This window comes from Columba livia, chromosome 1, assembly GCF_036013475.1.
Source record: "Columba livia isolate bColLiv1 breed racing homer chromosome 1, bColLiv1.pat.W.v2, whole genome shotgun sequence".
NCBI classification, from domain to species: domain Eukaryota; kingdom Metazoa; phylum Chordata; class Aves; order Columbiformes; family Columbidae; genus Columba; species Columba livia.
This window is the reverse complement of record NC_088602.1, coordinates 172,528,170-172,554,223: the sequence shown is the minus strand read 5'-3', so window position 1 is coordinate 172,554,223 and position 26,054 is coordinate 172,528,170. Positions and strand designations below refer to the sequence as shown.

The 26,054-nt window shown below is 49.8% G+C and overlaps 1 protein-coding gene across 1 annotated transcript in view; it reads left to right on the top strand.

Moving 5' to 3' along the window:
• The first annotated feature begins 4,914 nt into the window (after positions 1-4,914).
• Positions 4,915-26,054, top strand: part of CACNA1I (calcium voltage-gated channel subunit alpha1 I) — a 185,234-nt gene continuing 164,094 nt past the window's right edge. Inside the window, exons 1-2 of the mRNA XM_065046868.1 lie at positions 4,915-5,199; positions 14,764-15,976. Coding sequence (XP_064902940.1) covers positions 15,974-15,976 — 3 coding nt within the window. The 5' untranslated portion in view covers positions 4,915-5,199; positions 14,764-15,973. The remainder of the gene's footprint in view (positions 5,200-14,763; positions 15,977-26,054) is intronic.

The window sequence follows — 26,054 nt, the reverse complement described above, 5'->3', positions numbered from 1 at the left end:
CTGGTGGCAGAGGAGAAGAGGGCAGGAGAGAGGTGTCCTGCCCCTTGCAGGCTGCAGGAATGGGAAAGGAGATTTTCACTGGGGTGTCTGGATAGTTGAAGGAGGGTGCCTGGAGGTTTTATGTGTAATGCTGGGGCTGGGGTGGGGGAGGAATCTGTTTGGGAGGTCTGGTGATTTGAGAGCCCCTGATTTGAAACCTCCTGTCCGGGTCCCTCTCAGCTGCCCCAGGCATCCTCCTGGTGCCCTCACACAGCTCTCCATTCGAGTCCTTCCTTGCTGGAACCTGAGTCAGTGCCAGCTCATTTTCACACACCCTCCCCTGTTGCTCGGTCATTGACTAAATTAAATTTCAATTACTTTTTTCGTATTAAAAGTCAGTGAAAACAGTAGCTTTTAATTGGCAGCGGCTACTTGGTCTGTTGCAGCGGGGAGGGGTGTGCAGGTGGTTTGAGGAGGAGGAGGTAAGTCACAGGTGACACCTTTTCCTGGACATGCAGGAGGACACAGGGGCAGGTTCCTGGCTGGATGCCTCCCCGGGAGATGTGGGGTGACCTGCTCTGCTCCTTCCCAAGAAGGGAAGCTAAAAATATTAACTGGTGGACCCTCAACTTTGGGGTTGCCCACCAACTGTCAGTCCTGGGGAGGGGGGGCAGTGCTAAGGGGTAAAATTGACCTTCAGGCGATGGCCTGTGGGTCCCTTATGGTCGAACATGGACAGCTGGTTTGGATATCCTTGTTCTGATGGAATGCTGAGGGTGTAGCTCACTTGTTAGGAGACTGGCACTGCTTGACCTTAACTTCTCTGGGAGTATGACCTTCACAGCCCCTCGGCAAGCTGAGGAAAGACAGTGAATGTCTTCAATTGTGTATCTGCTGGGACTTGGAGGAGAAGCCTGTCTGCCTGAAGGCACGTACAGTTCGGCTTCTCCCCTGCCCCTCATATGAGCAGGACAGGAGCTGTGCAGGCAGCAAAGCCATCCTGCGTCCTCTGGAAACTCCAGGAGTCCTGGCAAGAGCGTTGCTTCAGGTCTCTGGTTTCTGCTGTTGCTCAGTTTTTCTTTTTTCCCCTTTTGTTCCTCACTGCTCGTCTCTGGGAAATGCAACCTGTGACCTCAGCCATCATACCTGTGTCAGCCATGCGGGCTGGGAGCACCTGGGGCCCCTTTTCTGCCAGTGACATCTCCTGGGTGCACGCTGACGGGTAGTCAGGACTCATTGTCTCTTGAAGAAACCAGGAAAATAAGCTTGTGTTTGAATCCCAGGTGCAGAGAGGGTCTGCCTGTCATAGCCAATTCAGCTGCTGCTCTGCCTGGCAGTATTATTTTCTATTCTGTGGGTTCCTGTTCACCTTGCTTTGTTTTCCTTTTGCTTGCCTTCCCCTTCACTCCTCTCTTTCTGTCTCCCTATCCTCCCTAAACTGCCTCCCAGCTGAGATTGACTATTAAGCCAACTGTGCTGAGGCTGCAAGATGCACACAGGCATTAGGAACAAATGACATTTTTTGGGAACTTGCCTCTGTTGCAGCAATGGGGCAGTGCGAATCTCCTTGTCCCTTGCATCCTGCAAGCCAAAGTGTGAGTCTGTACTGCTTGACCTGTCAACATAGGGGCACGTGAGTTTCCTATATGGTCCATGGGGCAAACAGCCGCACCACGTCAGTATAAGTTACGTACAGACTGGTGGGAACGGAGTTGTACAACATGCAGTTGTATGAGAGCAGGGTAGGTCTAGCCTCAGCATAAAAACTGTGTGAGCAGCTCTGGGTGCCTCCCACCTGTAGCCAAAACGTAAATGCAGATGCGCTTATGGTATTGTATTGCAGTGTGGCAGGAGCAGTTAGAAGGGCTGAGAGCAGTGGCGTAGAGGAAGCGCTATGGGTATATAGTAGAATCATAGAATCATTTTGAGGAGAAGAGACTCTCAAGATCATTGAGTCCAACTATTAACCTAACCATGTCCCTAAAAACCTCATTTGCATGTTTGTTTTTTTTAAGCACCTCTGGGGATGGTGACTCCACCACTTCCCTGAGCAGCCTGTTCCAATGCCTGACAACCCTTTCCATTAAGAAATTTTTCCCAATATCCAATTTAAACCTCCCCTGGTGCAACTTGAAGCCATTTCTTCTCATCCTATTGCTTGCTACTTGGAAGAAGAGACCAACACCCTCCATGCTACAGCCTCCTTTCAGGAGAGTGATGGCTGTGTCTGTCACAGTGACGAGGGCATGGCGAATGGGAGGTTTAGAAACACTGATATTTGGACAGCTTAGAGCAGCTACCTTTGAAGGGAGAGAAGGGTGAGAATGAGGTCCTGGTATGGTGTTTTTTTCCCCTCAAGAAGATTATTTTACTTTCATGATGACACTTTCCCAGGCGTCGGGGTTATGAAGGGTGTGTGGTGGCATCTTTCTGTGTGATGGTGGGGGCAATACATGAGAGGTGTGAAAGTCTGCGTGCTGGGCAAACACAGGTGTCACCCTGGAGGAGGAAGACTGAGGGGAGGAGCAGGTTATCAGAGGAACAGACTCAAATGGATTTTATGAGTACATTTTTATCTGAAGGATATTAAATGTCTTTCCCAGATAGGCAGTGATGACTTAGTCATGGATGTGTTTAGGAACTGTTTTGTAATGGCCGTAGCTGGTTTGGCTTCTCATTTCAGCAGTGCAGGGTGCTTGATACTGGGAGAGCTGGGGAGAGCGATGTGGCTGGTGCTCAGTCCCCCTTGCCGGTGGCAGGCAGGGTGTCCATGGGCCTTTGTAGGGGACAGGAGCAGCCAAGGGGGAGTCATTCTTCATCTGCTGAAGGGTCAGACACTGCTTGGAGTCTGTCTCATTTTATGATTGTTTCCCTTACAGACTGGTTCCCCCTCACTGTGACCTGTTTGACTTTCAGGGATTTGCCCACGAGTGGGTTAAACTTCCTCATTAATAACCAGACATAAAAATCACTGGAAAAGGTAAATGAAATGCTGCTCTGACACATCTGATGCAGTGGGGGAGGCAAATCCTCCAGACTGGAAAGCCATTGTCTCCCAGGGGTTTTCAGATATCACAGTTGTGATGGAAGCAAATAGGACATGCCCAGCTCCACGAGAGCATCTGGTAATGTGGCATGGAGGGAGGGTACAGGGGACAGTCTGGGGCCAACAGAGCTTTCTGGTTCTGTTTTGGGAGAGAGCTTTGTGAGAAGTAGATGCTGTTTTAATTCCTGGGGTGAAGAATAAGGTGCAGAGAGCAGAGACAAGGTCCACCAGCTGCATGGCTTCTGGAGGGGAGACTGGGGAGTGACAAGCAGTGTGAGGGAAGAGTGAATCAGCCCTGCACAAAGGGGTGATGGACTCAGACTTTGGAGAGGTCAACAGTGTCCTGTGCCTGGATGCTCTGATTCAGCAGCACCTCCAGAGACATATATCCCCACGACATAATAAGTTCCTGTCCATGGTTACTGCTTCTGTCTTCCTTCCACTGGCAAGTGTGGGATGACACCCAGGGCATAGCCTACAGTATTACAAAAAAAAAAAAAAAAAAAAGAAAGGTAAAAAAAGAAAAGGTTAGGGAAGAATTTCAGATACATCTGGCTGCTGTCAAGGCAGCTTTGTGGCGGTAAGGAGAGGCAGCAGAGGCTGCCTGGCCTCTGCTGGGCACAACGCCCCAGCAGGAGAGTGCGCAGAAGGGAGCGGTGGGCCAGGGTTTGGAGCAGGGACTCCTGCTATGAACTCCTGAATCTTCATCCTAACGCTCACCTTTGCTGGTGGCAACTGGGCAGTCTGTGGCAGATCCCTCCCTTTTTCCCATGTAAAGGTGTTGAGGGAGGAAGGATGTGGGAAAATGGCCGCGGAAAAGTAACTCTGCTTTAATATAGGAAAAAATCTTATTTTGTTGGAACAGATGCAGTTTATAAGGAGGAACATTAAGGAACACTGTGGGGAAATCTTTAATCTGGTCGTGACATGCAAGAGAAATAGCGTAGGAGAAAAAGACCTGAGGGAGATGAAGACATGGAGATGCATTAGCAGATAAATGGCATGTAGCAGGCTCTGGGCACTTCCCCATAACTGTGCTCCAGGAGAGCCAGCTGGGCCTTCCCTTCACCAACTCCAGCTCTCAGCAGAGGAAAAGAAGGATGTGTGGCTTGTCCATCCCTGTCCTCAGCTCAGCAGAGGCTTTCCCTCCACCTGGCATATAGTTCTCACACCCAGAGCTTGTTCCTTTAAGCAGTTACGCCTCAAATCAGGCCACCAGTCCCACTGCCATGTGGAGCCATAAACAGGGATAAACAGTAATTAGTATGGTAAATAGCTTGGCCTCGTGTCTTCTGGTTACAGTATCATGGTAATTATTTCCAGCTCCCTGCCTGTGTACTTCTGCTGCCTGATTTTGTGCTCTGCGCATCCTTGCCAGCCTGATTATTGCTGGGCACGTTAAAATTGGCAACTGCTCTCTCCTGTCTCCCATCCACTCCTCAGGAGGGACTGGCCTGTTACACTGAGGTGATCGGGGATGATTGAGGGGTGGTGGGTAACATCAGACAGGTCTCTGTCTTCTGGGGGCTGTACCTTAATGGGCAGGACATGGGTCCACGCTGAGATGACATAGGACAGCATTTTCAGGGAACCTGCTGCTGGTCACTGGGCCTTTGTGAAATATGTCAAGAGAAATGGCCAGATGAAACAGCTGGGCAGCTCCTGCCTGTGTGTCCCACTGCTGAGGCTTTTTTTCTCTCTCCCTTTTGGCTGCCTTGCTGTGGCAAACAGCTTTGTCTGGGACAGAGGGTCTGATTTCAGTCTGGATTTTGGCCCAGCAGAGAGGGATGTGGACACAAGTGCACGTGTGGTGACTTCAGGTCCTGCTCGCTGGGGAGAGACGGATCAACATGCCTCATCTTGGTCTCTTGGCCAGCATCCCAAGCTTGGCTTTTCTTAAATGCAGTGTGGTTGCTTTGGCATCCATATGCATGTGCTACAGCCAGTTGAGAGCCTATGGGTTCCGTGGCCTGAGACCTTCCTACCAGCTGTGGGACCTGCTCCAGCTTGTGAGACAGGGCTCTCCTTTCTTTCTAAGCTCCCTGCAGTTAAAAGAGTCTCTGTTTTGCAACATGCTGTGCTTTCATCTTGTCTCTGCTCTTTGCCAGAGCTTTTGGCTCACTTTTTTCCTCTTGAATGTCACTTCTCAGCCACCCTTCTGCAGACTACAGCAGGTAAGTATGCGTCTCTTGCCTTATTTGCATCCAGCCCTTTCTGATATGCATGCAGGCAGGTCGGCGGCACTGGAGGCAGCTTGTGGAGCTGGGGTGATTGTGCATTCACTCCCTCTCTCCCAGCGGCCAGGACATTAGTGTGAGCGATTTGTTAGAACCCTCTCTCAGGTCCTGTTTTATTCATGCTTTCACCTATGAAATGTCCCCAAAATGTTTGTGTTTTGCCAGTTATATCTGAACTCTCCCCTCTTCCCCCCATGGAAATACCTTGCCTTATAACCCCTGTGTGCTTGGTGGGTTGGATTTTGTGGCACCATAGGGTTCATTGGCAGATGCATTGGCTGCCCCTGTTGTACACAGACATGTGCCTTAGCTGACCCAGTTTTTTTTGCTGGAGATATAAGAGTGTTATTATTCACAATGTGTTGCAAACACATGCTGGGCTCTGTGAGACTCTCGGGAAGACAAAATAAATGGGCATTGCTGGGGAAGGAATGGCCAGGGGAGAGACAGCTGCTGTTTCTCCCCAAAAAGCACCACAATAGCAACACTTGATTGCGGTGGTGGCCACAGGCATTTGGGATGAGACAATCACAGAAGACAGGCCTGGCAGGGTCCTTGGGATGTCACTGACTTCATATCCATCTCAGGATGATCAATACATGCATCATTCCCCAGAGGTTTGGGCTGACCTGATTTTGAAGGCCTGAAGTACAGGACGTTCCCCTGCACCCTCGAGCAGTGTGTGCCTTGTACACCTTTGCTCTGCTTACCACTAAATGTCCTGTTGTTGCTTCTTCTGTCCACTGTAGGCGCTAAGAGTCGAGAACTCTCCTCCTGTTGTAGCAAACTTGTATGCATATGAAGACTGTTACTGTGCCCCTTGATTCTGTAGCCTAAATAGCTTCATTTTGCCCAGTACCTTCCTGGTAGGTCCCGCTTTCTGCATCTCTGATCATGGTGGCACGATTCTCCTAACTATTTGAAGGAGTGCTGTGCTCTCCTCCCCCATCACTCTCAGACTGATGGAAGAAAACCTCCCCATCACCCCTGGAACCATACATCCGTACAGAGACGCACACTATCCTTCAGTCCTCAAATATGGCTTTGACTGCATGTCATTTTTCTAGACAACTGAAGTCATTCATCAGATTTTCCTCACAAGAATTGGATTGGAGTGCATTGCTGTTCGCTAAGGCAATTAATTCTAGCTGAATCTTGGCTTAGATCTGAGCCAAAAAGGTGTCTAAAGGAAAACTGATTTTGTGTGTGTGTGTGTCTCCTTTGGAAAGGCTCTGTAGTGTTGATATGAGGGGCGGAGAACCTTTCAATTTGTTCCGCATAGCACCCATGCTGCTTGGAAAACCATCTCAGTAGTGGAAACCAGCTCTGCTGCTTGGGGAGTTTTGCTGTCAGCAAGCAGATGAGCTTTCCCTGGGCGGCTGCCTTTGAAACCAGCCTTCAGGTCCCCTCAGCCAACACACCTGAGGGGTTGTGATTTTGATTCTTCCAGGATGCAAAACAGTGCCTGAAAATGATTTACCGACATTCTGCCATTCTCGCCCTTCCCCTGTTTTTATCCCCTGCAGCTAGAAGATTGGGAAGCTTGCCTGTCATATGAGTTAGCAGAAACTCATTCTTCTCTGACTTCTTGTTTGCTTCCAATACCTGTGACCTGTCTTCACTTTTAACCTTCGGATCCTCTTTCTGCCCACTTACAGAATCATAGAATGGTTTAGGTTAGAAGGGACCTTAAAGATCATCTACTCCAACTCTTCTGCCATGGGAAAGGACACTTTCTACTAGATGAGGTTGCTCAAAGCCGCATCCAACCTGGCCTTGAGCACTTCCAGGGATGGAACATCCACAATTTCTCTGGGTAACCTGTTCTGGTGTCTCACCACCCTCACAGTAAATAATTTCTTCTTAATATCTAATCTAAATCTACTGTCTTTCAGTTTAAAACCAGTATGCCTCCTCCTATCACTACCCTCCCTGATAAAGAATCCCTCCCCATCTTTTTTTAGGTCCCCTTTAGGTACTGGAAGACTGCTATAAGGTCTGCCTGGAGCCTCCTCATCTCTAGGCTAAACAACCCCCACTCTTCCAGTCTGTCTGCATAGGGAAACTGCTCCAGCCCCTGATAATCTTTGTGGCCTCCTCTGGACTCTCTCCAGCAGGTCTTTGTCTTTCATATGCTGTGGCGCACAGGGCTGAACAGAGGACTCCAGTACTTGGGGCAGCAGGCTCTGCCTATCTGCCTTCTGCGATGGCTGAGACATTGCCTTGGTGTATCCCTGCCTCAGCTCCACCTTGGCTGAAGTCTCCTCAGAATTGGTCTCCTCTCCTCCTGGCTGCTGTAGCTTCCATTCACCCTCTCTCCTTTAAAAATGTTTCCTTTCGTGCTTGCTTTTCCTCCTGCTGCTTTGCTTCCTTGTGACCTCACTGCAGTGGCTGCAAGAGCCCGCGCTGCCACCCGTGTTTTGGCAGCTGCCTTCCCGCACCTCTTCACCTCTCCTGCTCCTGCTGAAATGGCACCTGTCCCCTCTCCCCTGTGTTCTTGTTCACCTCTCTGCTGAAATTTCAACTCGTATGCAATGACGCACGCAGAAACACGGAGCGTGTGCTTAAGACATATTAAGCACTTGACTCCTACGGGCTGCTCTTCGGCCTTGGGCTCCAACACACTTCAGCAAAAAGATGGAGATGTTACCCTTTCTGTGCGGAGGGGGGAGGTGACTCACACAGGGCTGCCCAGCCTGCCCGTGCCTGAGCTGGGAGGAAAATACAGGCAGCTTCATCTCTGCCTGATGCTTCTCCTTGAGCAGACAGTCCTGCCTGTCTCTGGATGTGTTTGTCTCAGAGACATCCCGCCACCGGAGATGTACGCGTGTGGCCCGTCGCTGTGAAGATGCAGATGTCTGGGCACAGGCTGTCCTTGTTTTGGGTGTTAACGCGTGAGCAGGCAGATGTGTGAGCGCTGGAGGGCATTTGCAGACACACACACAGGCCTCCTGGCCCTGGTGGCTTTCACAGCAGCTGGGCTTTCTGCCTGGCTACTTTTCACGCTCCTGCTGAGGCCAGTAGGGAGGGTGTGAGGGGTCATTTGGGCTGGTGCCAGCAGTGCTGCTGGAAGGGACAGGAGTCGAGTGTTGTGCCTACTGTGCTGCAGCATCTCCCCAGCAAATGGTGGCTCTGTCCCATCTGACTGATCTGTGTTCGGCTTGGAGCACCCCTGGTTCACTTGGCAGGCAGCCCACTTAGTAGCCATGCGCCTTAGACAAGCAGCCTTTTCCCAGGAGCTTTGTGCGACAGCCTTTTACCCAGGGAGGTTGGCATTGCACTGGCCTGATTTGAAGATGCGAGAGTGCACTTCTGAAATGCTTGTGGCCAAGCTGGGGCAGTTGCCTGAACCGTGCTCCTCAGTTGATCTCAAGGCAGTTCCTCTTTGAAATGGTGGCTCTGGAGTACTGATGGTGACAAGAAGCCATGTGTCTTTTCTGCCCTCTCATGGACAGAGTATTTTGTGGGTTTCTTCTTGGTGTGTTGTTGTGGGGAGCTATTTATAGAATCATAGAATAGTTTAGGTTGGAAGGGACCTTCAAAGCTCATCTAGTCCAATCCCCCTGCAATGAGCAGGGACATCTTCAACTAGATCAGGTTGCTCAGAGCCCCATCCAGCCCGGCCTTGAAAGTTTCCAGGGATGTGGCATCTACCACCTCTCTGGGCAACCTGGGACAGTGTTTCACCACCCTGACTGTAAAAAAATTCTTCCTCGTGTCCAGCCTGAATCTCCCCTCCTTTAGTTTAAAACCATGACCCCTTGTCCTGTCATAACAGGCCCTGCTAAAATGTCTGTCCCCATCTTTGTTATTGGCCCCTTTTAAGTACTGAAAGGCTGCAATAGGGTCTCCCCAGAGCCTTCTCTTCTCCAGGCCGAACAACCCCAACTCTCTCAGCCTGTCCTCACAGAAGAGGTGTTCTATTCCTCAGATCATCTTGGTGGCCTCCTCTGGACCCTCTCTGACAGGTTGCATGTCGGTCTCCTCCTCCTCTTCATCTCCCAGTTGTAAAAGCTAGAGTTGTTTCCTTGCTGTCCAACTCACCAGTGCCTGCCTGCACTGCACATTGTTGGGTCTTACTCCACGTGTCCCAGCAGGCTGCAGGCAGGGTGGGGAAATGAGATGGTTTTTCCTCTCAAAACTTGTACGGCAGAGGGGCTGGGATGGGGTGACACGGAGCCTGCTTGCGATGCTGGCTGGGAATAACCCCTGCTCTCCTTGCCCAGGCCTCCTGAGCAGCCCTTGGGGATGCATAAGGCACCCTCCAGCACCCTGCAGATGCTCTCTGGATACCACCAGCAGCACAGCTCTATCATCAGGACAAACTGGTGTGGCTGAGCATGGTGGCTCCATGTGTCCCCTTTCAGTTCTGGCTGTACCGTGGCAGCTCTTTCCCCTGCAGGTTTGGTGTGCTCCACGCACCCCCTTCCCACCCTGCAGCAGGGTGTCTGGCAGGAGCGAGTGCTCCTGGGGTGCAGGTGTGCCTGTGCTGACACCACTGGGTCCATGGTGTGGAGCCGTGGGAAGAGGCAGGCGCCGTGCATCAAATTCCCAGCCTGACACGAAGTGACGGAGCAGAAAGAGTGAGCGACGGGGGGCGGGAGGCAGGATGGGAGCGATTGAGAAGCTGGGGGAGGGGAGAGGGAGATTGGTCTGTAGTCTGGGAGCAGAACAGCAAACTGGCTTATTATTAACCATAACACCTGTCCCTTCCTAACCTTGCATTCGATAAACTGTTCTCTGAATTTTTTAATCTTTTTGTTTGTTCGTTTGTTTGCTTTGTTTGATTTTTTCTTTAATTCTCCCTCAGGCGCTGCTGTAGCTGAAATTCAGTCTCCAAATTTATATCTTTCTGTCTCTTCTATTTTCCTTCTTATTTAGAAAATATACCCAGGAGGACTGTGGGACTTGGAAAGAGTTAGAAACACAGAGGATGCCACATTGGATCAGTTGATATAATCCAAGATCTTCCTTTCTGCCCATACTCCACCTCTGCAGAAAATTAAACCATCCATCCCAGTGAAAAATACAGCTGTGTGATGGAAGGTTTGGTGAGAAACACCTCCCTCCCCCTCCCCCTGGCAGTGCACACCTTGATGTGTCAGATTTGGGTTCTATTTGATGAGATTTGATATCCAGAGGATCCCCAGCTGGGTGCTGGTACATGATGACCCAGTGTGTGGGTGTTGAGCTGGGGCTGGGCAGACCTGGCTTCCCACACCATCTGCAGGGGGATTTTGGCTGGATCACCTTCTTTCTCTGGGCCTCAGTTTCCTCTCCTCTCAGATGAGAGCTAATTAGATCTGTTCCCTTCATCAAGTGCTTATATAACATCTCTACAGCTGAACAATGCTGGAGGAGATGCCGTGTTTTGTACCTCAGCAACCGAAAAGAAAATACATCAGCTGCCTCGAGACCTAGAAAGTTCCTCCCTGGTAGCATCGAGTACATGGAAGGGCATATTGCCACTGATGAGGGGAAAATCGGTATGTAGTCTGCTTCAGATAGAACTGAAAGAAGATAATGTTGCGGAGATAATCACCACAATGGAGCAGGTCCCTCTCAGCTTATGTCCTGGGGATTTGACGTTGTTCATCTTGCTCTGGAGCCTAGAATTAGGGTGACTGGATGAAATCAAACCTTTCATGTTGTGCCAGTTTTGCTTTTAATTCAGGAGAAGTCATTGTCTCATCTACCCTTTCCTACAGTGGTGAGTCCCAGAATAAAAAGCACATCCTCTTTTTATTCCTATATTGTATTGTGCCTTTACTCCACAAGCTTCTTTGACTTAGGGCACACTATGATGAGAAAGGGTTGGATCTCTCAGCATTTTAGGTGTCCTCTGTCTTTTGTGCTGGGAGTTATCTGCTGCCTTCCCTGGGCTTGTGCTGCTCTCAGCAAAAGCAGTGTCTAAGCATAAGTTGTGTCTTTACTGAGGCGTAGCAAATGTGCATGTGTCTCATCTTTTTGTAGCTCTTACTGCATATGGACTCCTATCCCATTCCTTTTCCACTTCTACTCTTGCGCTCTGGAAGGCAGCCACCCTTGGACCCAGGACTTCTTGGCCCAGGCTACATTGTACAAACCCATCACGAGGTGGCACCAAAGATTGCCTTTGTTGTTATTTTGGTTTTAACACTTTGTTGCCATTTTTCTTACTAGCCCCCGTGGTCCTCTTGCTTTTCGGCCCATTTCTGCTCTCTGCCACTCACCTGGCTGCAGGTGCCTGTCTGGTTCTCCTTGGAGGCTCCCCTGGGTCCAAAGCCAGGCCAGACCATGCGTCAGGGCCAACTGGGATAAACCAGCTGTGCAGAACATGGCACAGAGCCTCAAAGAGTTAAGGCCAAAGTGATGGCTGAGTGACGAGAAGGACTGGCTGTTATTTGAGGTGAAGCTTTGCTCTCTTGTCTTTTTTAAGGGGCCATGAACATAGAATCGTAGAATCATTTTGGTTGGAAGAAACCCTCAGGATCATTGAGTCCAGCCATAACCTAACTCTAGTATTAAACCATGGCCCTAAGAACCTCATCTACATGCCTTTTAAACACCTCTGGGGATGGTGACTCCACCACTTCGCTGGGGGCCTGTTCCAATGCCTGATAACGCTTTCCGTGAAGAATTTTTTCCTAATATCCAATCTAAACCTCCCCTGGTGCAACTTGAGGCCATTTCCTCTTGTCCTGTCACTTCCTACTTTGGAGAAGAGACCAACCCCCTCCATGCTACAACCTCCTTTCAGGTAGTTGTAGACAGTGATAAGGTCTCTCCTCAGCCTCCTTTTCTCCAGGCTGAACAGCCCCGGTTCCCTCAGCCGCTCCTCATCAGACTTGTGCTCCAGACCCCTCACCAGCTTTGTTGCCTCCTCTGCACTCTCTCCAGCACCTCAATGTCCTTCTTATGATGAGGGACCCACAACTGAACACAGTATTCAAGGCGGGGCCTCACCAGTGCCGAGTACAGTGGCACAATCACTTCCCTAGTCCTGCTGGCCACACTATTTCTGATACAAGCCAGGATGCTGTTGGCCTTTTTGGCCACCTGTGCACACTGCTGGCTCATATTCAGCTGGCTGTCAGTCAGCACTCCCAGATCCTCTTACTGCAGGAGGCTTTCCAGCCACTCTTGCCTGAGTGTGTAGTGCTGCCTGGGGTTGTGACCCAAGTGCATGCCCATGCCTGAGAGGAGACCCCAGTCCAGCCCTTGGGTGCTCTTTAGCCTTTGTTGCCCTCTTCTCTGCTCCCAGGAGTTACTGCTGATCGGAGGATGCCTCTTGTCTGCTCTGCCTCTGCTCTGGCCTCCCTCTGTCAGGGGCTGCCTGGCAGAGCCAGGGTGCACAGCTGTGCTGAGAGAGTGATGGATGTCCTGGGAGCTGTTGACCTCAGCCTAGACAGAGCCTGTCCTTCTGTAAAAGGCATTTTGTGAACACTTACACACTTGAGGTTAGCTTGATTATGCTCTTTCCAAATGAAGCACTAGTCCTTCTTACACAGAGGGTGATCAGGCTGCTGTACCCAGGCTCTCCGTGGTTGTCCTTTGGATGATGAGTGGGGTGAAACAGGTTAGGATGGCTTAGCTTCAGTGCTTGCCCACCAGCCAGGAAACCAGCTCTCTGATACTTGGAGTCAGAGAAGGCAGGAGCAAATACGAGAAGGTTTTGGGCAAGATGACAAATAGGTACCACCATCTTAACTCTGTGAGACAGTCCCTTAGAGACAGCCTGTGTCCCAATCCAAGAGATGCCTTGGGGAAGCTCAGAGCCAAGTTTCACTGTTGGATCCTGCAGACCTACATCTAGAAAAGATTCATCCAGGGCTTTTGGAGACAATGCTCCTCTTCCTAGCAGTTGCTCAGCAAACTGCAATGCTGATCTTCCTTTCCTAGACTGAGCTGTTGGGTTAAATTGAATTCCATCCCTTGGAGACCAGCTCCCTCAAACTCACACCCTCTCATTACGCTTTTCTTCTCTACTGTTGTTTTTCGTAACACACCACCTTTTCATAAATGGTCTTTGTCTCCCACAGCTTGGAGCTGTCCTTTTGAGGCAGAGATTACTTTTTCTCTTGAACTTTCTTTGTTTCTCTCCTCTGCTGGAGGGATAAATTTATATTTTCCCTCTTGCATCTTTCTGAGTTGTTCTCTTTTACCATCCCCTTCTCCATTTGTCTCAACCTGTTCTGGTTGAGGAGGGGTGATGTGAGGGGCTATCACAGCTTGCAGATGCTACAGATTCACAGTGACATTCAATACAACCCAAAGTGGTCCTTGTGTGCTCAACCATCTGTTTCAGCTCTGCTACCTGACTCTGGCCACGTAAAAGAGAAGCCCAGGCAGGTTCATGCATGTGGATGTTGCTTCCCTGCAGCATCATGTGCTGCTGCACTCCCTGTTTGAGGGGCTTATTTTCCAACATGTAAGATGGTGCTGTATTGATCAGTTGGTGGAGAGCGCTGGCAGAACCCAGCAGAGAGGAGGAGAGGATGTGTGGGACCCCTCTCTGTGGGTCCTTGGACCCCCTGTGCAGCTGATGAGCAAATTGCAGACCATGTCTTATAGGTGATGGTCATGGGAGATTGACCATGACACCATCATACCATAAATATACAAGGTACGGGTGCAGGTGTGAGGGGGGAGCTGTGGGGTGCCTGCCATGTAAGCCCCCTGCTCTGGCACATCACAGGTGTAAAGATTTGTGGTGGTCTCATCCAGATGCCTTTTGCTGATGACAAAATCCTTTATCTGGTCACAGAAGTGGAGAATAGCTGCTGGTGGCCAGCATCTCTTCCTCAGCAGGCCCCTGATGCCCAGGTTCCACAGCTGGGGCCAGAGGTGTGTTGGCAAAGTGGCATCGTGCCCTGGGGGTACTGTGTGGGAGAAAGCAGGGATGTGATCTGCCAGCCCCAGGGTGTGTGGGTGGGCACCAGAAGAGAGCTTGGAGCTGGAGCAACAGGACAAGGGCCCCCTGGGACAGAACCAATGTCCATCCCAAAAGCTGTGTGACCAGGGATGCTGTGGATCTGATTGCCAGCGCCGTGGCAGGGAATGCCGGGCCAGCTCTGAAATGCATTGGCAAATCCATGTGAGGGGCTGTACTGAAGAGCCACAACACTGAATCATTTCCCAGAAATCCCCTGTCAGTCAAACCACCAACACCGGAGAGAGTGGAAGGTGGGGAGACATGTGTTTCTTCAATTTCCTACAACAAAGAAAGCGTAAAGGGGATTAGGAAGGCAATGCTGGGGGAAAAGAGGGAGAGACTTAGAAGGGAAGGGAACATAAAGACTGAGAGGGATAAAATGCAGATTGAAGTTGTTGGGCTAGAACAGAAGAACTTCTCAGTCTATATATTTAGCTCAGCGAGGTATATAAACAGAAACCTACAGCCAGCTCAGCCACTTCTCCCCCAGTGGAGTGAGTCATCAGCCCTTGGATCTAAAGTTAGGTTCACGTCAGAGCTTACTCTCTCTCTCTCTCTCATTTTATTTTTCTCTTTCTATTTTGAAGGGTGTGGGAAGAGCTGAGCACCATCTCCTGGAAGCACCAAACATAAACCTGCAACGACAACAGATGCTGGACCTGATGCCCTGCCTGGGAGCACTGTGACAAAGCCTGCTTTGTGTCTGGCTGCTCCTCTCCTTTGCTGCCTGCCTGGGGACTAGCTCAGCCGACATGTGGCTGTGACTGATCTGGGCACAACATGGACACAGCTCCGAGGGGTCTGTGTGCTGTGCAGTCAAGCCAGAGGTGGGCTGGGCTGCACAGCTGTTCCTGGAGGCAACAGCAGCAGGATTCACAGTGGCAGGCAATGTTTGGTTCCCGTGGACTGCGCAGGAGAGCAGGATCAGCCATCAGGGCTGACAAGAGGGACCGGGGCTGGGTCAGCCTGTCAGAAGGGGGGATGATGCCTGTGAGACTTGGCTAGAGGATGTCTTTAAATCCAGTTCTGGATTTAATTCTGGATTAAAGCTGCTGCCTAGTGGGCTCAGCTTGCAGCCACCTACAAGCCTGCAGAGGAGAGGGCTGCATCTCCCAAAGCTGTCCCTGCAGCTCCTCTGCTTTGATACGGCTTGCCCTTTCCTACTGGTTCCCTCTCGCCAGGTCCCCTCTCTGAAGCAGTTGCAGTGAATAACATACTGTCCTCACAGTGCTGCTGGCTCAGATGGTGACAGGAACAACACAGACTTTCCCGTTCCTCTCAAAAACTGCAGGACAGGGAGGAACCCTTGGAAATGCTCTGGATGCATCTGTAGAACCAGCTTGTGCCACGCTCATCTCTGGTCTGACCCATCTCCAGGTTGCCCCCAAGAGAATCCACATGATAATAAGATAATAATAAGATATAAGATATAATAATAAGATAATCACTTAGGGCAGATGACAAAACTCTTTGAAAGAACTGTGGAGGTTGAAGATGGAACCCTGTGGCTACTCTGAGCTGCAAGACAAGGAGCCGTTTGTCTTCAGACCCTTCCCTTGGGGCCCATGGAGAGGAGGGTCTGCTCAGGGAGGGCAGTGGCTTCCCAGCCCAAGCCTTAGTGACAGTGCTGGGATTGCCTCTGTGGGGCATGCCCGCAGTGTACGTACCAGCAAGCCCATGGAAAGCCTCCCTGGTGTGTGTGGTCTGGGCTGGGCTGTGGGGATGACGGAGCTCCGCTCTGGAGTGAGCTGCCCTAGGCTCGCTCTTTTCACCAGCTCAAAATCTGTGAAGGGATGAATGGTATGGCTCCATTTTCCCACCTGGCCCCTTTCCCTCTCCTCTCCTTCCAAGCCTGTTGCGTGCTTTTATTAATTTGGAGGGTCCGTCTGAGTGAGAATTCAAATGTCATGTAATCCCCGTGGGGGGTTGGTGCGCTGGAAGGTGAACAAACATGATCGTGGGATGTGGACACCAGTGATGACCCACAGATTATCCTGGGTGTTTATGTGCATCTGTCCTGTGCCCCTCTGTGTGCACTGTTCATCTTCTTTACCATTTCATTTCTTCCACCTCTCCTTGCTGCCCTGTTTCTCCCTCCTGTCTCACCCTCTCCCTCTCCTGCCCTCCTCCTCATTCTCTTTTTCTCATTTCATATTCATGCATGAATAAATTCAATTGCATTTTTTCCCTGTTCCCCCTGAAGGGGCTTGTTGGTGAATTGCAGGCATCTGAAATCATATAATGCTCAGATTCATCATTTCGGGGACAGAAATGAAGCCCTTCTTCTCAGGAAGGAATAGCAGATGCGTTTTATGAGGAGAGGGGGTGGTGAGTGTCTCATGGCTGATAAAGAGGAATCCAAGGGGATTAACCTCGGCAGCACAGGATGGACTTGCTGGCATGAGGGGACTAGAAGGTCATCCAGCCCCTCTGGTGTATGTAGGAATGGGGAAGACATGCGTAGGTGCATGTATATGGAAGTGCTGGCATCTATGATTGCTTGCATATTTGCTCTGTGTTGCTTTGTGTTTAGGGAAGGAGGGATGGTCCAGGGAGAGGACTGAGAAAGGTCTGGCTGAACTCTGTCAGAAGATCCCTCTTCTCCAGGACTCCTGCTCACCAGTGGGTGCCCAGCACCTGGCAGAAGAGGGCTCTTTCCTTTCTTTGCCCTTCAACTGCCTCCCTTCTGTGGGGGAGAGAAGGAGATATTTTATTAGCTCACTAGTGGCTGTGATGTCCATTTATGATTCCAGCACATGTGGCAATTCAGAAGAGAAACGTCTCTTATGGAGCTGCCAAGAACTGGTTGAGGTAGGAGCTATCTCAGTGGGTCACTAGCAGCCTGGCACCAGAGAATTCAGAGCGATCGTCTAGAGATCTGCCCAAGCATCTTCCTCAGCTGACTTTTGGGTTGATTACGTGGCTCTGGTTTCACACCAAACTCTGCTGTGAGTCTGGAGACATGCCCAGTGCCACATCCCCGTTGCACTAAGAAGTTGGGGTTGGTGTGTCGCAAAGTCATATCCATCCTGCTGCACTTTTGGGAGCTTCCTCATGTGGATGGGCACTTACTGTCTCCCTTCTCCTCCAGCTCATGTGGGATGGGGAAACCTCAGGGTAACCACGGCCATCTTTGGTACCCAAGGTTGCTGTCCTTCAGTACAAACAGGCTCTGACCACTGACAGGGAGAGGTCCAGCCAGCACAAATATTTTTCCTGGGGTAAAATATCTTTTCAGCTTGTGGAAGATGCATGGGTTTACCAAGCGACTGCAGCCCTGGTCAGAAGCTATGAAAAAAGAAAGGCTGGACTTGTCCCAGGAGGGCTGTTTTTCATGAGGGTTGTTAATCAGGTAACTTTTGATGCTTACAACATTCCTGTCATCTATAATATAACTCTGCTCCTCTTCTTTTTTTAAGCACTCCTGGTGTACCATGGGGGTCCTCTGGGGGCTGAGTTTGTCTTTCAGGAGAGGAAACAAGATAAGACACTTGATAAACCTTAACAGTATTACGCTAAAAGTGGACAGTGGCAGTCACCTTTGCTCCAAAGACTTTAAAGGGCCTCACAAGAGACTGCGGCAGTACTAACGAACTTGCTCAGGCTTTGGGGAGCTTGGCTTACAATGATGGAAAAGGCTGGAGGCTCCCTGGCTTCTGCCCAAAGCCACGTGGAGATGAGGAGCCAAGGAAAGGATGTGTACTGGGTGTTTTTTATCATAGATGGTGAACACACTTGAGCTACCTTGAGTTCAAACCAGAGGTGCTCCGGCTTTACTGGAAGGTAGGCTTGCTCCATTGCCTTCCCATGGAGAGTTAACAACCGAGGGCCTGTTTCGCAATACAATTAAAGTGCTTGGCTTCCCAGCCATTTTTAGGTCAGATGAGTTAATTACCCTGACCCTGGCTATTCTAGCCCTGAATGCAAAGTCTGCAACAGCTGGTGCAGACATCGTCTTGGTGGGGAAGGGCTGGAGAAGGCTTTGTGTAACCCTGTGAGGTAGTGGAGGAGTTTCGGGGCTGCAGGGCATGTTGTACCACTCTTCACCTGGGAGCTTGATGTTTTTTGAGCTGCTTATTTACAATATATGCCTGTGGCAGAAGCAAGAATATCTCCATCTCTCCTAAATTACAGGGTTTTATTGGTCTGAACAGGCAAAAACCATGAAGAACCTTGACGACTATGATGGCTTCTCGTAGTGTCTCTTTCCCATAGTCAGCTCAGGGATCCTCAGCTGGAAAATTGAAGGTTGATGCTCCAAGGATGAAGGGAACCTCTGCCAGTGTGCGGTCGGGGTGCTTAGCCAAGGGATGGAACCAGTGGAGGAGACAGCTGGGCTGGCCCTCCATCAGGGAGGGCTCGGGTGGCTGTTCTCTGCTCTAGACCCCAGACGGTGGGATCCCTGTGTTTTAGCCATCCCTCTCATTTCCTCACGGCTTCATGGAACGCAGTAGGAAACTAATTTGCAGTGAGTTGTTCCCACGCCCTGAGTTCTCCTAACAGATTGGGAGTAGGATGCGGGGAGAGGAGGGACTGGTTTTGAGGGAGGGACTTTTTGGGGGGCTTGTCAGGTTGTGTTTTTTTTTTTCTTCCCAAGGGGTAATTCTCTAACCTGCAACCTGTGGAGGGACACATGCTCACAAGTTCAGGGCAAGCAAGCATGCCAAAGCCAGTGTCCATCAGAAGAGTGAGGGGAAAATTGTCTGTCCTGAGACCCCACTGTGGATGTGGGTGTGCAACAGTGTGTGAGGCGATTTCTTCCTTTCCTCTTGTGTTGCTAAAATTCCTGCCTTATGCACCTCTAATTGCAGGTTTCCCCTAAAGACATTTGGTGTCACTGTAAGGACGGCATTTCTCTCTCCCTCTCTGCCTGTACAGTTATTCTCTCTGTCTCTCGCTGTGCCGTTCGCTCCATAAGCCGTTGGTGAACATACCATAAGACACAGATAGAAAGGGACAGACAGACAGAAGCCACACACCAGCCCTTCCTCCTCGCTTTCCCACCATGGAATAGCTAAACTTGCCCCCACCCACACTTCCATCACCTCCCTGCAATTATTTTGACCTTCTGGTCTTTTTGGAAGGAAGCTCCTGTCGATTCTTAACACCACCCGCCTGGAAAAAACACACGCACACAGACAAAGCCCCCCAGACTCTCCTGCGAAGGGAGAGGTCCTTTCCCCCCCTCTTTTCTTTTGCTCTTGACTCCAGAGCTTCAGACTCCAGCCTGAGCAGCCACAATTTCTTACCATGTATTCTCCTTTTAAACCATCTCCCTCCTGCACACGCTCAGTCCTTGCAGTCACGGATCTAACACAACTCCCCGCTTCTCGCCTGCAGGTTCTTTGCTCCCCGTCACTCAGCTGATCCTCATCTTTTTTTCTCCTATTTTCCCCCCACCCCCGGGTGCTGAGGTGTGTGTCTGCGTGTGAGAGTGCCTGTGTGCGAGGGGGGGGATGGGGGGGGCTTTTTAAACAATTTTTTGTTGGTGGGTGAATTTTTTCAGAGAGTCTTCGTTATTATTTTATTTTGCCTCTCTGACTTGGACACTTCTCCCTTGGAGATTTCTTTTCCATGCAAAGGTAGGTGAGACGCATGCACACCTGGCTAACCTTATGTCTGTCTCATTTCGCTTGTTTTTGCTGTCCTTTTAATAGACAACTTGCGCCCACCCGTGTACCTGCATCATTCCTGTTTTGTTTCGGACCTGTTTCCTCTCTGGCAGAAGTAAAGGCTGAGGGCAGACATGTCTGTAACGTTAATAATTCTGTCTTTCCAGAGAGGAAAGTTATTTCTCTGTGCATGTCCAGCTGTACGCATATGTCTGTGTGCGGTGCCCATATATGTGACACTGCCTCTGTTTACCCAACAAGTAGCAATAATTGATTTTGGTGTGTGTTTTGGTCAGGGTTGGTGGTGGAAAGGGGATGACTGTGTGTCCAGCAGTTCACGTCCATGAGCGATTGCAGCAGGGAATGTATTTCTCACACATATTCAGCAGCTCTTTATACATGACTATAAATGATAGAAGTAGTGTGAATAATCCCAGGATTTTCAAATTTAGCCCAGGTTAGTTTGTACTGTTATGATGGGGAAAGGTGGTGGAAAAGAGGAAGGGTTACAAAATCTCCTCCCTGGAGAGGTAACTGTCTGAGACTTGTGTATATATAACTTTTCTTAAAACCATCTCACTGTTTAGGGGCTTCTTGGGTTTGGCTTTTTTTTTTTCTTTTTTTTTTTTTTTTTGCAAAGCAAGAGTTGGGTCTTGGATGTAGGTTTCATAAATTGTCTTGTTTATGATTATTATTGCATTTCGATTGCGTGTGCAACATCTAAAGTGTCTGAAAAGGGACAGGGAATATGATGTACTTTAATATAGCAAATGCATCATCTTCTGTACATCACTGGAAGCTGTTGGCTGGAGTTGTGGGGAGAGAAATAGAAGAATTTAAAAAAAGAAGAGAACCAGAAATAACGTTAGAAATTGTTGACTGGCAATTATCCGGCATATTTTCTGCCAATACTGGTTTTCATAACACTCTTGACGGATACCTTTTGCTTCTTGGTAACAGCAGCTGTGTGAAAAGTACCAAGGGCTTGAAAAAAAAACACAAAACAAAACAGAAAGAAAAAACTAACATGCATCATTTCCCTGCAAATTATTGCAAAGAAAAACATCAAAAAGCAGAACTTGCTCTGTATTTTCTCTTTACTAATAGGAAGCGTTTTTGTCATTGATCTGGGGGTTGCTAGTGGTTCTGTATCTCTGTTGCTTGGAAGGCTGCCGTGTTAATTGTCGGTTGTTTCTCTGTGCTGTTGCGGAGCTCTTGGCCTTAAATTTGGGCTGGCAATTGAGGATTTATTATCTCAGAAGAAGGAAGGGGTCTGCTGGCCCCCTGCACCCCTCTCCCTTCAATGTTTTTATTCCAACCCATAAACTTCTCAATTGATGGAAGGAAATCCGCAAGCTCATTATCTTCTCAACACCCTACTTGTAAGGAAACTTTTAATTCAAACTACTGGGAAGGGAATTCAAGAGCCCTGTTTCTGCCCCCCTCCCCCTTTATATGCTAAGGACACTTTCTGAGCATCTCTCCCCCAGGAGGCTCTGCCCCATCCCTCAGGTCTGGGCAGCGGTGCATCCTCAGGCTTTCTGTAAGGGCTTATGCTGCTGGACTGAGAGCATTTATATCTCTCTCCATTAAATAACATAATAGTTTCATGGTGTTGGTATTGAATGGGAGCTTTCTCAGAACAGCAGCGGTGCACGCCTGGTCGGTGAGGGTCTGGTGCCATGATCCTCACCCCAGGGGAGCTGGAGCCAGGCAGGGATGGCATCGGGGTGTCGTGCTGATTCCCTGCCCACGGGCAGGGTGTTTGCACCCAGCTGGCTGGGCCGGGGTGCAGCACCACCCGGGGACGCCTTGGCCATGACTGTGGCAGGAAGGTGGGGAAAAGCAGTTTACATGCAGATCTCACTGGAAAGCATGTGTGTGAGCACCGGCCACCCCGATGCACCAACAGATGCACACGTGCCTTGCCAGGAGATCTGGTGGTGAATATCTCAGAGGGGAGTCAGGGGGACAAGGAAGGAGCTTTGATCTGCCACATCTGAAGGGTTTGCCTTATGAAGCCTGGATCAGACAGTGGCTATCATAAATGGGGGTTATACCAACCTGTCTCATGTTTTCTCACACAAAATCTCCCCTTGTTGCTGCCTCAGGAGCATTTTCAGGCGGCGGACCTGGCTGGAGCAGGGCCAGCGCAGCCACAGTCACAGGGAGTGAGGGGAAGCATAATGGGAGAGGGATGCTGATTGATGAGGAGCTCACCGCTCACCTGTGGGTGTTTGTGAGTAGGCACAGTGGCCTCAGTTGGGGTATAAGGAGACTGGTTGGTCTGGTTAGGGTCTATCAGAGTGCACCCGTGATGCTGGGTGAGCTTTCCTGTGTTCCCACCCTTGTCCCCACCAAAAGCAACACCTTCCCCACTGGTCCAGCCCTGGGCATCCTCAAAGTGCTGGTGATATACCTGTGCCCTAGGCTGCAGCTCCAGTGTCTCCTCTAGTCCTTGACTCCCTCCCTCATTCCTTCCCCCTGTCCTTCCCTTCCTTCCATCCTTCCTTCCACCAGCCCGCTTCACGCCTGGGTAAATTGCTGCTACCTGATCTGGTTTTGGAGAACCCATACGTCCATGCCCATTGTGATACTGTTCCATCCTACAGCCCTGCTTAGTGTCACAGCCCAGCCCTGTCCCATCCACAGCAAGGTACACCAGGAAAATATTCCAGACCAGGGTGGCTTAGGTTAAACCCTGGCCACCTTTAATTTTGGGAAGAGCCTGCAATTCCAGGCGCTGCTGCAAAGAAGCCGTATGCTTGGTCAGCTTTTTTTCCTGAAGGAAGAAAATGTTGAAATGAATTTTTATTCATTTTCCTCAAAGAGAACAAGTATCTACAGCTGGAAACTCGTGAAATGCACACACAGTGTTAGGAATCTTTAAAGGAGCTGGGCACTGATTTACAATAAATTTGATCTTTTATTAAATCAAAGTCCTAATTCTGCAAATTCAAGCAAGCATGTGAACAGCTGCACTTGCAGAGATGTGCTAAAACTGCTGGGTCCATGGATGGGCTCAGAAATCAAGCACTGCAGGTGGATCTGCAAGATCAGGTAGCACCATTTCTTAGCTGTAATTTTTAAAATCTAGAATATGGGATAATGTAGGGTTGTTTTTAAGAGTGTTCAAAATCTACAAAACCCCAACCTGTTATTGGAAAGTAAAAGTTTCTTCCCAGTTATGTAGAGTTGCATAGTTGTTTATAATGACCTAATATAGTCAACTTGTTTAGTTTATTCGTCTGTGTCTGAAATGCATACCTTGAAGCTCTTAGAAATTGCGTAGCGCTTTGAAAAATGTCTTATACTGATACAAAATTCATTTAAGCACTCTAATCATAACTCAGACTGCATAAATCAACCCACTAACTTGGTAATAAACTCCTCGCTTTGCCGGTACTTGTCAGGCCACCGTGTTTGAAGCACTGCGGTGTGCTCTGAAGAGCAATCAGCCCAGTGTATCAGGAACTAATTGCGATGAGGAGATCTCAGAAAATGCCTTGTTGCTTGCCTTGGACAGGAGATGTGTGCTGCCGTGGTGGCGCAGGAGGGATGTGACCTCTTGGCTAAGCCAGGCTCAGTCATCAGGGCCTTTGTGGGTCAATGCCAGTGAGTGAGTGGACGTGCCGGGGGCTCTTGGTGTGAAAAGCTGCTTGTTGGTGTTTTCTGCAGTAGCCTGTGTTTCACAGAGTGCAGTACAGCAGCCCCATCTCACTCCATATGACCGAGGCAGGATTGGAGGGGTGCCTCCAAAAGGAAAGTTCGTTCCCCTCTTATCAAGTGTGTGCGTATATTGAAAAAACAAAGGCAGCTAGTCTCTGCTTCTGACATCACCATCATCTGCAGTGCAGGCACCACATCTTACTTCATCGTGCCTTGACGTAAAGCTTGATGTGGGTGTCCTGGGGAGGGCTGGCAAGGGGCATTTCCATGTGAACCACTGGAGCTTGGGGTTATGGCTGTGTGGTTGAACAGGATGGAGAGGAGCTGCTGACCTGCTCTGTTGGTAGCTGGTGAAGTGGCAAGTGCTGGGGCTTTTGCTGCTGTGAAAGTATTTGTGTGGTGTCATCACTGGGGGCAGCATGGGAAGGTTTTTATTTCCTTTCTCTGAAGTGTCAGAGTTCAGCCATGGCTGGAAAAACAGTGCTGTACAGAGAGCGCAGGTGAGGTTAGTGGTATTGAACATTTCTCAGGTGTTGGGTTAGCGTGTCTTGCTGACAGGCTCGATTAAATCACTTTGCAGGGCGTAGGTGAGGAATGGGTGTTCCCACAGGTCAGGCTGGCAAGGTTGGATGGGAGCCTGTTTCTGCAGCTGCAGTGCCTGTGTGTGCAGCGTGTGTGTGTGCCCATCATCACCTTGCATCTCCTCCCAGAGCAGGGACTTTCAGCAGTGATGATGCCCTCAATTGCTCATCTTCCTTGGGCAAATTTTTTTTTTCCTATTTGGCCTTCAAAGCTACTCTAAGTTTGCTGGGGAGGTGGTGGAAGATGGGGGGTGGAGTGAATGTTTATGGACTGTTTTGGGCTGAGTTTCCTTGCAAGGTTGTGTGCTATGGGGAGGGACTGGACTTGGACTACAGGGGTCCATTCAGGTCCGTAGTCAGATATGCTTGCATTGGTGTCTCTGCTGCTTTTCAGTGATTTCTATTCAAGCAACCATTGAAGCTTTGATTTTTCATTTTTCCTGGTGGCAGCAGGCAGAGAAGGGGACTTTTCAGCCTTATATAAATGAGTAGCAGCATCAGTAGTCAAATCATATGGGATGCAGGAGCCGTCACAAGGTCCTGATCCATCTACTGACCTGAGATTGAACAGCCCATAGGCCATGGCAGAAAAGCTACCAGTGTTGTCTTCTCTCTGATTCTAGATGATTCCCCTCTTCATAGCTACATTTCTCTCCCATATCCCCTTTCCTTTCTAGAGGCAGAGCCTGGGGCATCATCACACTCGACATAGCTTCAGCTCCCTTCTTGTTTTTGTTTTTGCCAGAGTTTGTTTGCTCCAAATGTGCATCTGGGTTTATGCAGATTATCTCCTTCAGAGGCAGGTGACTGGAGGGGAGTGGGTAGTAATTTACAGGGAGGGGAGAGGTGTAAGATGTAACTCTTTATACACCCCAAATCCCTTAGCATTCTGTTCCCTTTAGATGTGCCCCTTCCTTTCTCGCTTATCCCCACCTCCCTTTCCACCCTGGGAAATCTCTCCAGGTGTGAACAGTGATGTGGGTTGGGACAGAGTCTGGAGGTGAGTGAGGACACTTGTGCAGGGGTGGGAGGTTGCATCCAGTGCTGTGCTGTAATGGGGGCAGGGAGTCTCCAGGGTCTCCCTGCTCCTTGTATGCTGCTGTTTTTCTATACCTGTTCACTGCAACAGGTCCTGAAGGGACACTGGGTCAGATTGGGTGCTGGAACTGGGACAAAAGGGGCAGATAGGTTGGTCCAGGAAGGATGGTGTGAAAGGGCAGAGCTTCTCGCTGCTGGCTTACCCTGGGAGTGACCAGTGTGGCCACAGCCCCGGACTGCCCTTTTCCATCCACTCTGAGCGCAGGTGTAACACTGACAGCTGCAGCACTGGGAACCATCTGCCCTCGTGGTGTGCAGGAGCTACAGCTCCATTCCCCCAGTGTGGGCTTCTCCAGGAGGCACATTTGAGATATGTGCACATTTTGCATCTCCTGCAAGCACCGCATATTCTGGCTCAAGGGCTGAGAGTGTGAGGACAGCCCCAAAACCACTGTTGCTGCAAGCCTATGAGACTGTTATCTTCCTCTTCATCATCCTCATCAGACACATCTTAGCTGACATCTTCCTTGCTGATCTGGAGGAGGGAGTAAACAGCATGTTACTGACTTTCCTGGATGATGATGAAATAGGTTTTTGCCTGCCAGTGGGGATGCAGAAAAATAACTCAAAGGGTCAAATTGAGGTAAAAAAGATGAGCAGAGAATAATATGAGATTCATCTTAGAAAAAATGCCAGATAATGCATCTGGGGGCAATGTAATCTGAAACAGGTGATGTAAGGACCTGGTGAGCGATGGGGACGGGACAGCAAACGCCATGAGACCAAGGTGTGACGGTAGATGGCATATCAGACATGGGCTAGCAGCATGACAGGGCCAGCAACAGACACCAGTATGGGAGCCCAGCTCTGTGGCTGGCCCGGGAGGGAAGGCAGCGCTTGGCACATCGTTATGGGCAAAGCATTCAGCACCAATCTGCACAGAATGACTGCGAAGCGAGGGAGATTAATTTGCGAGCA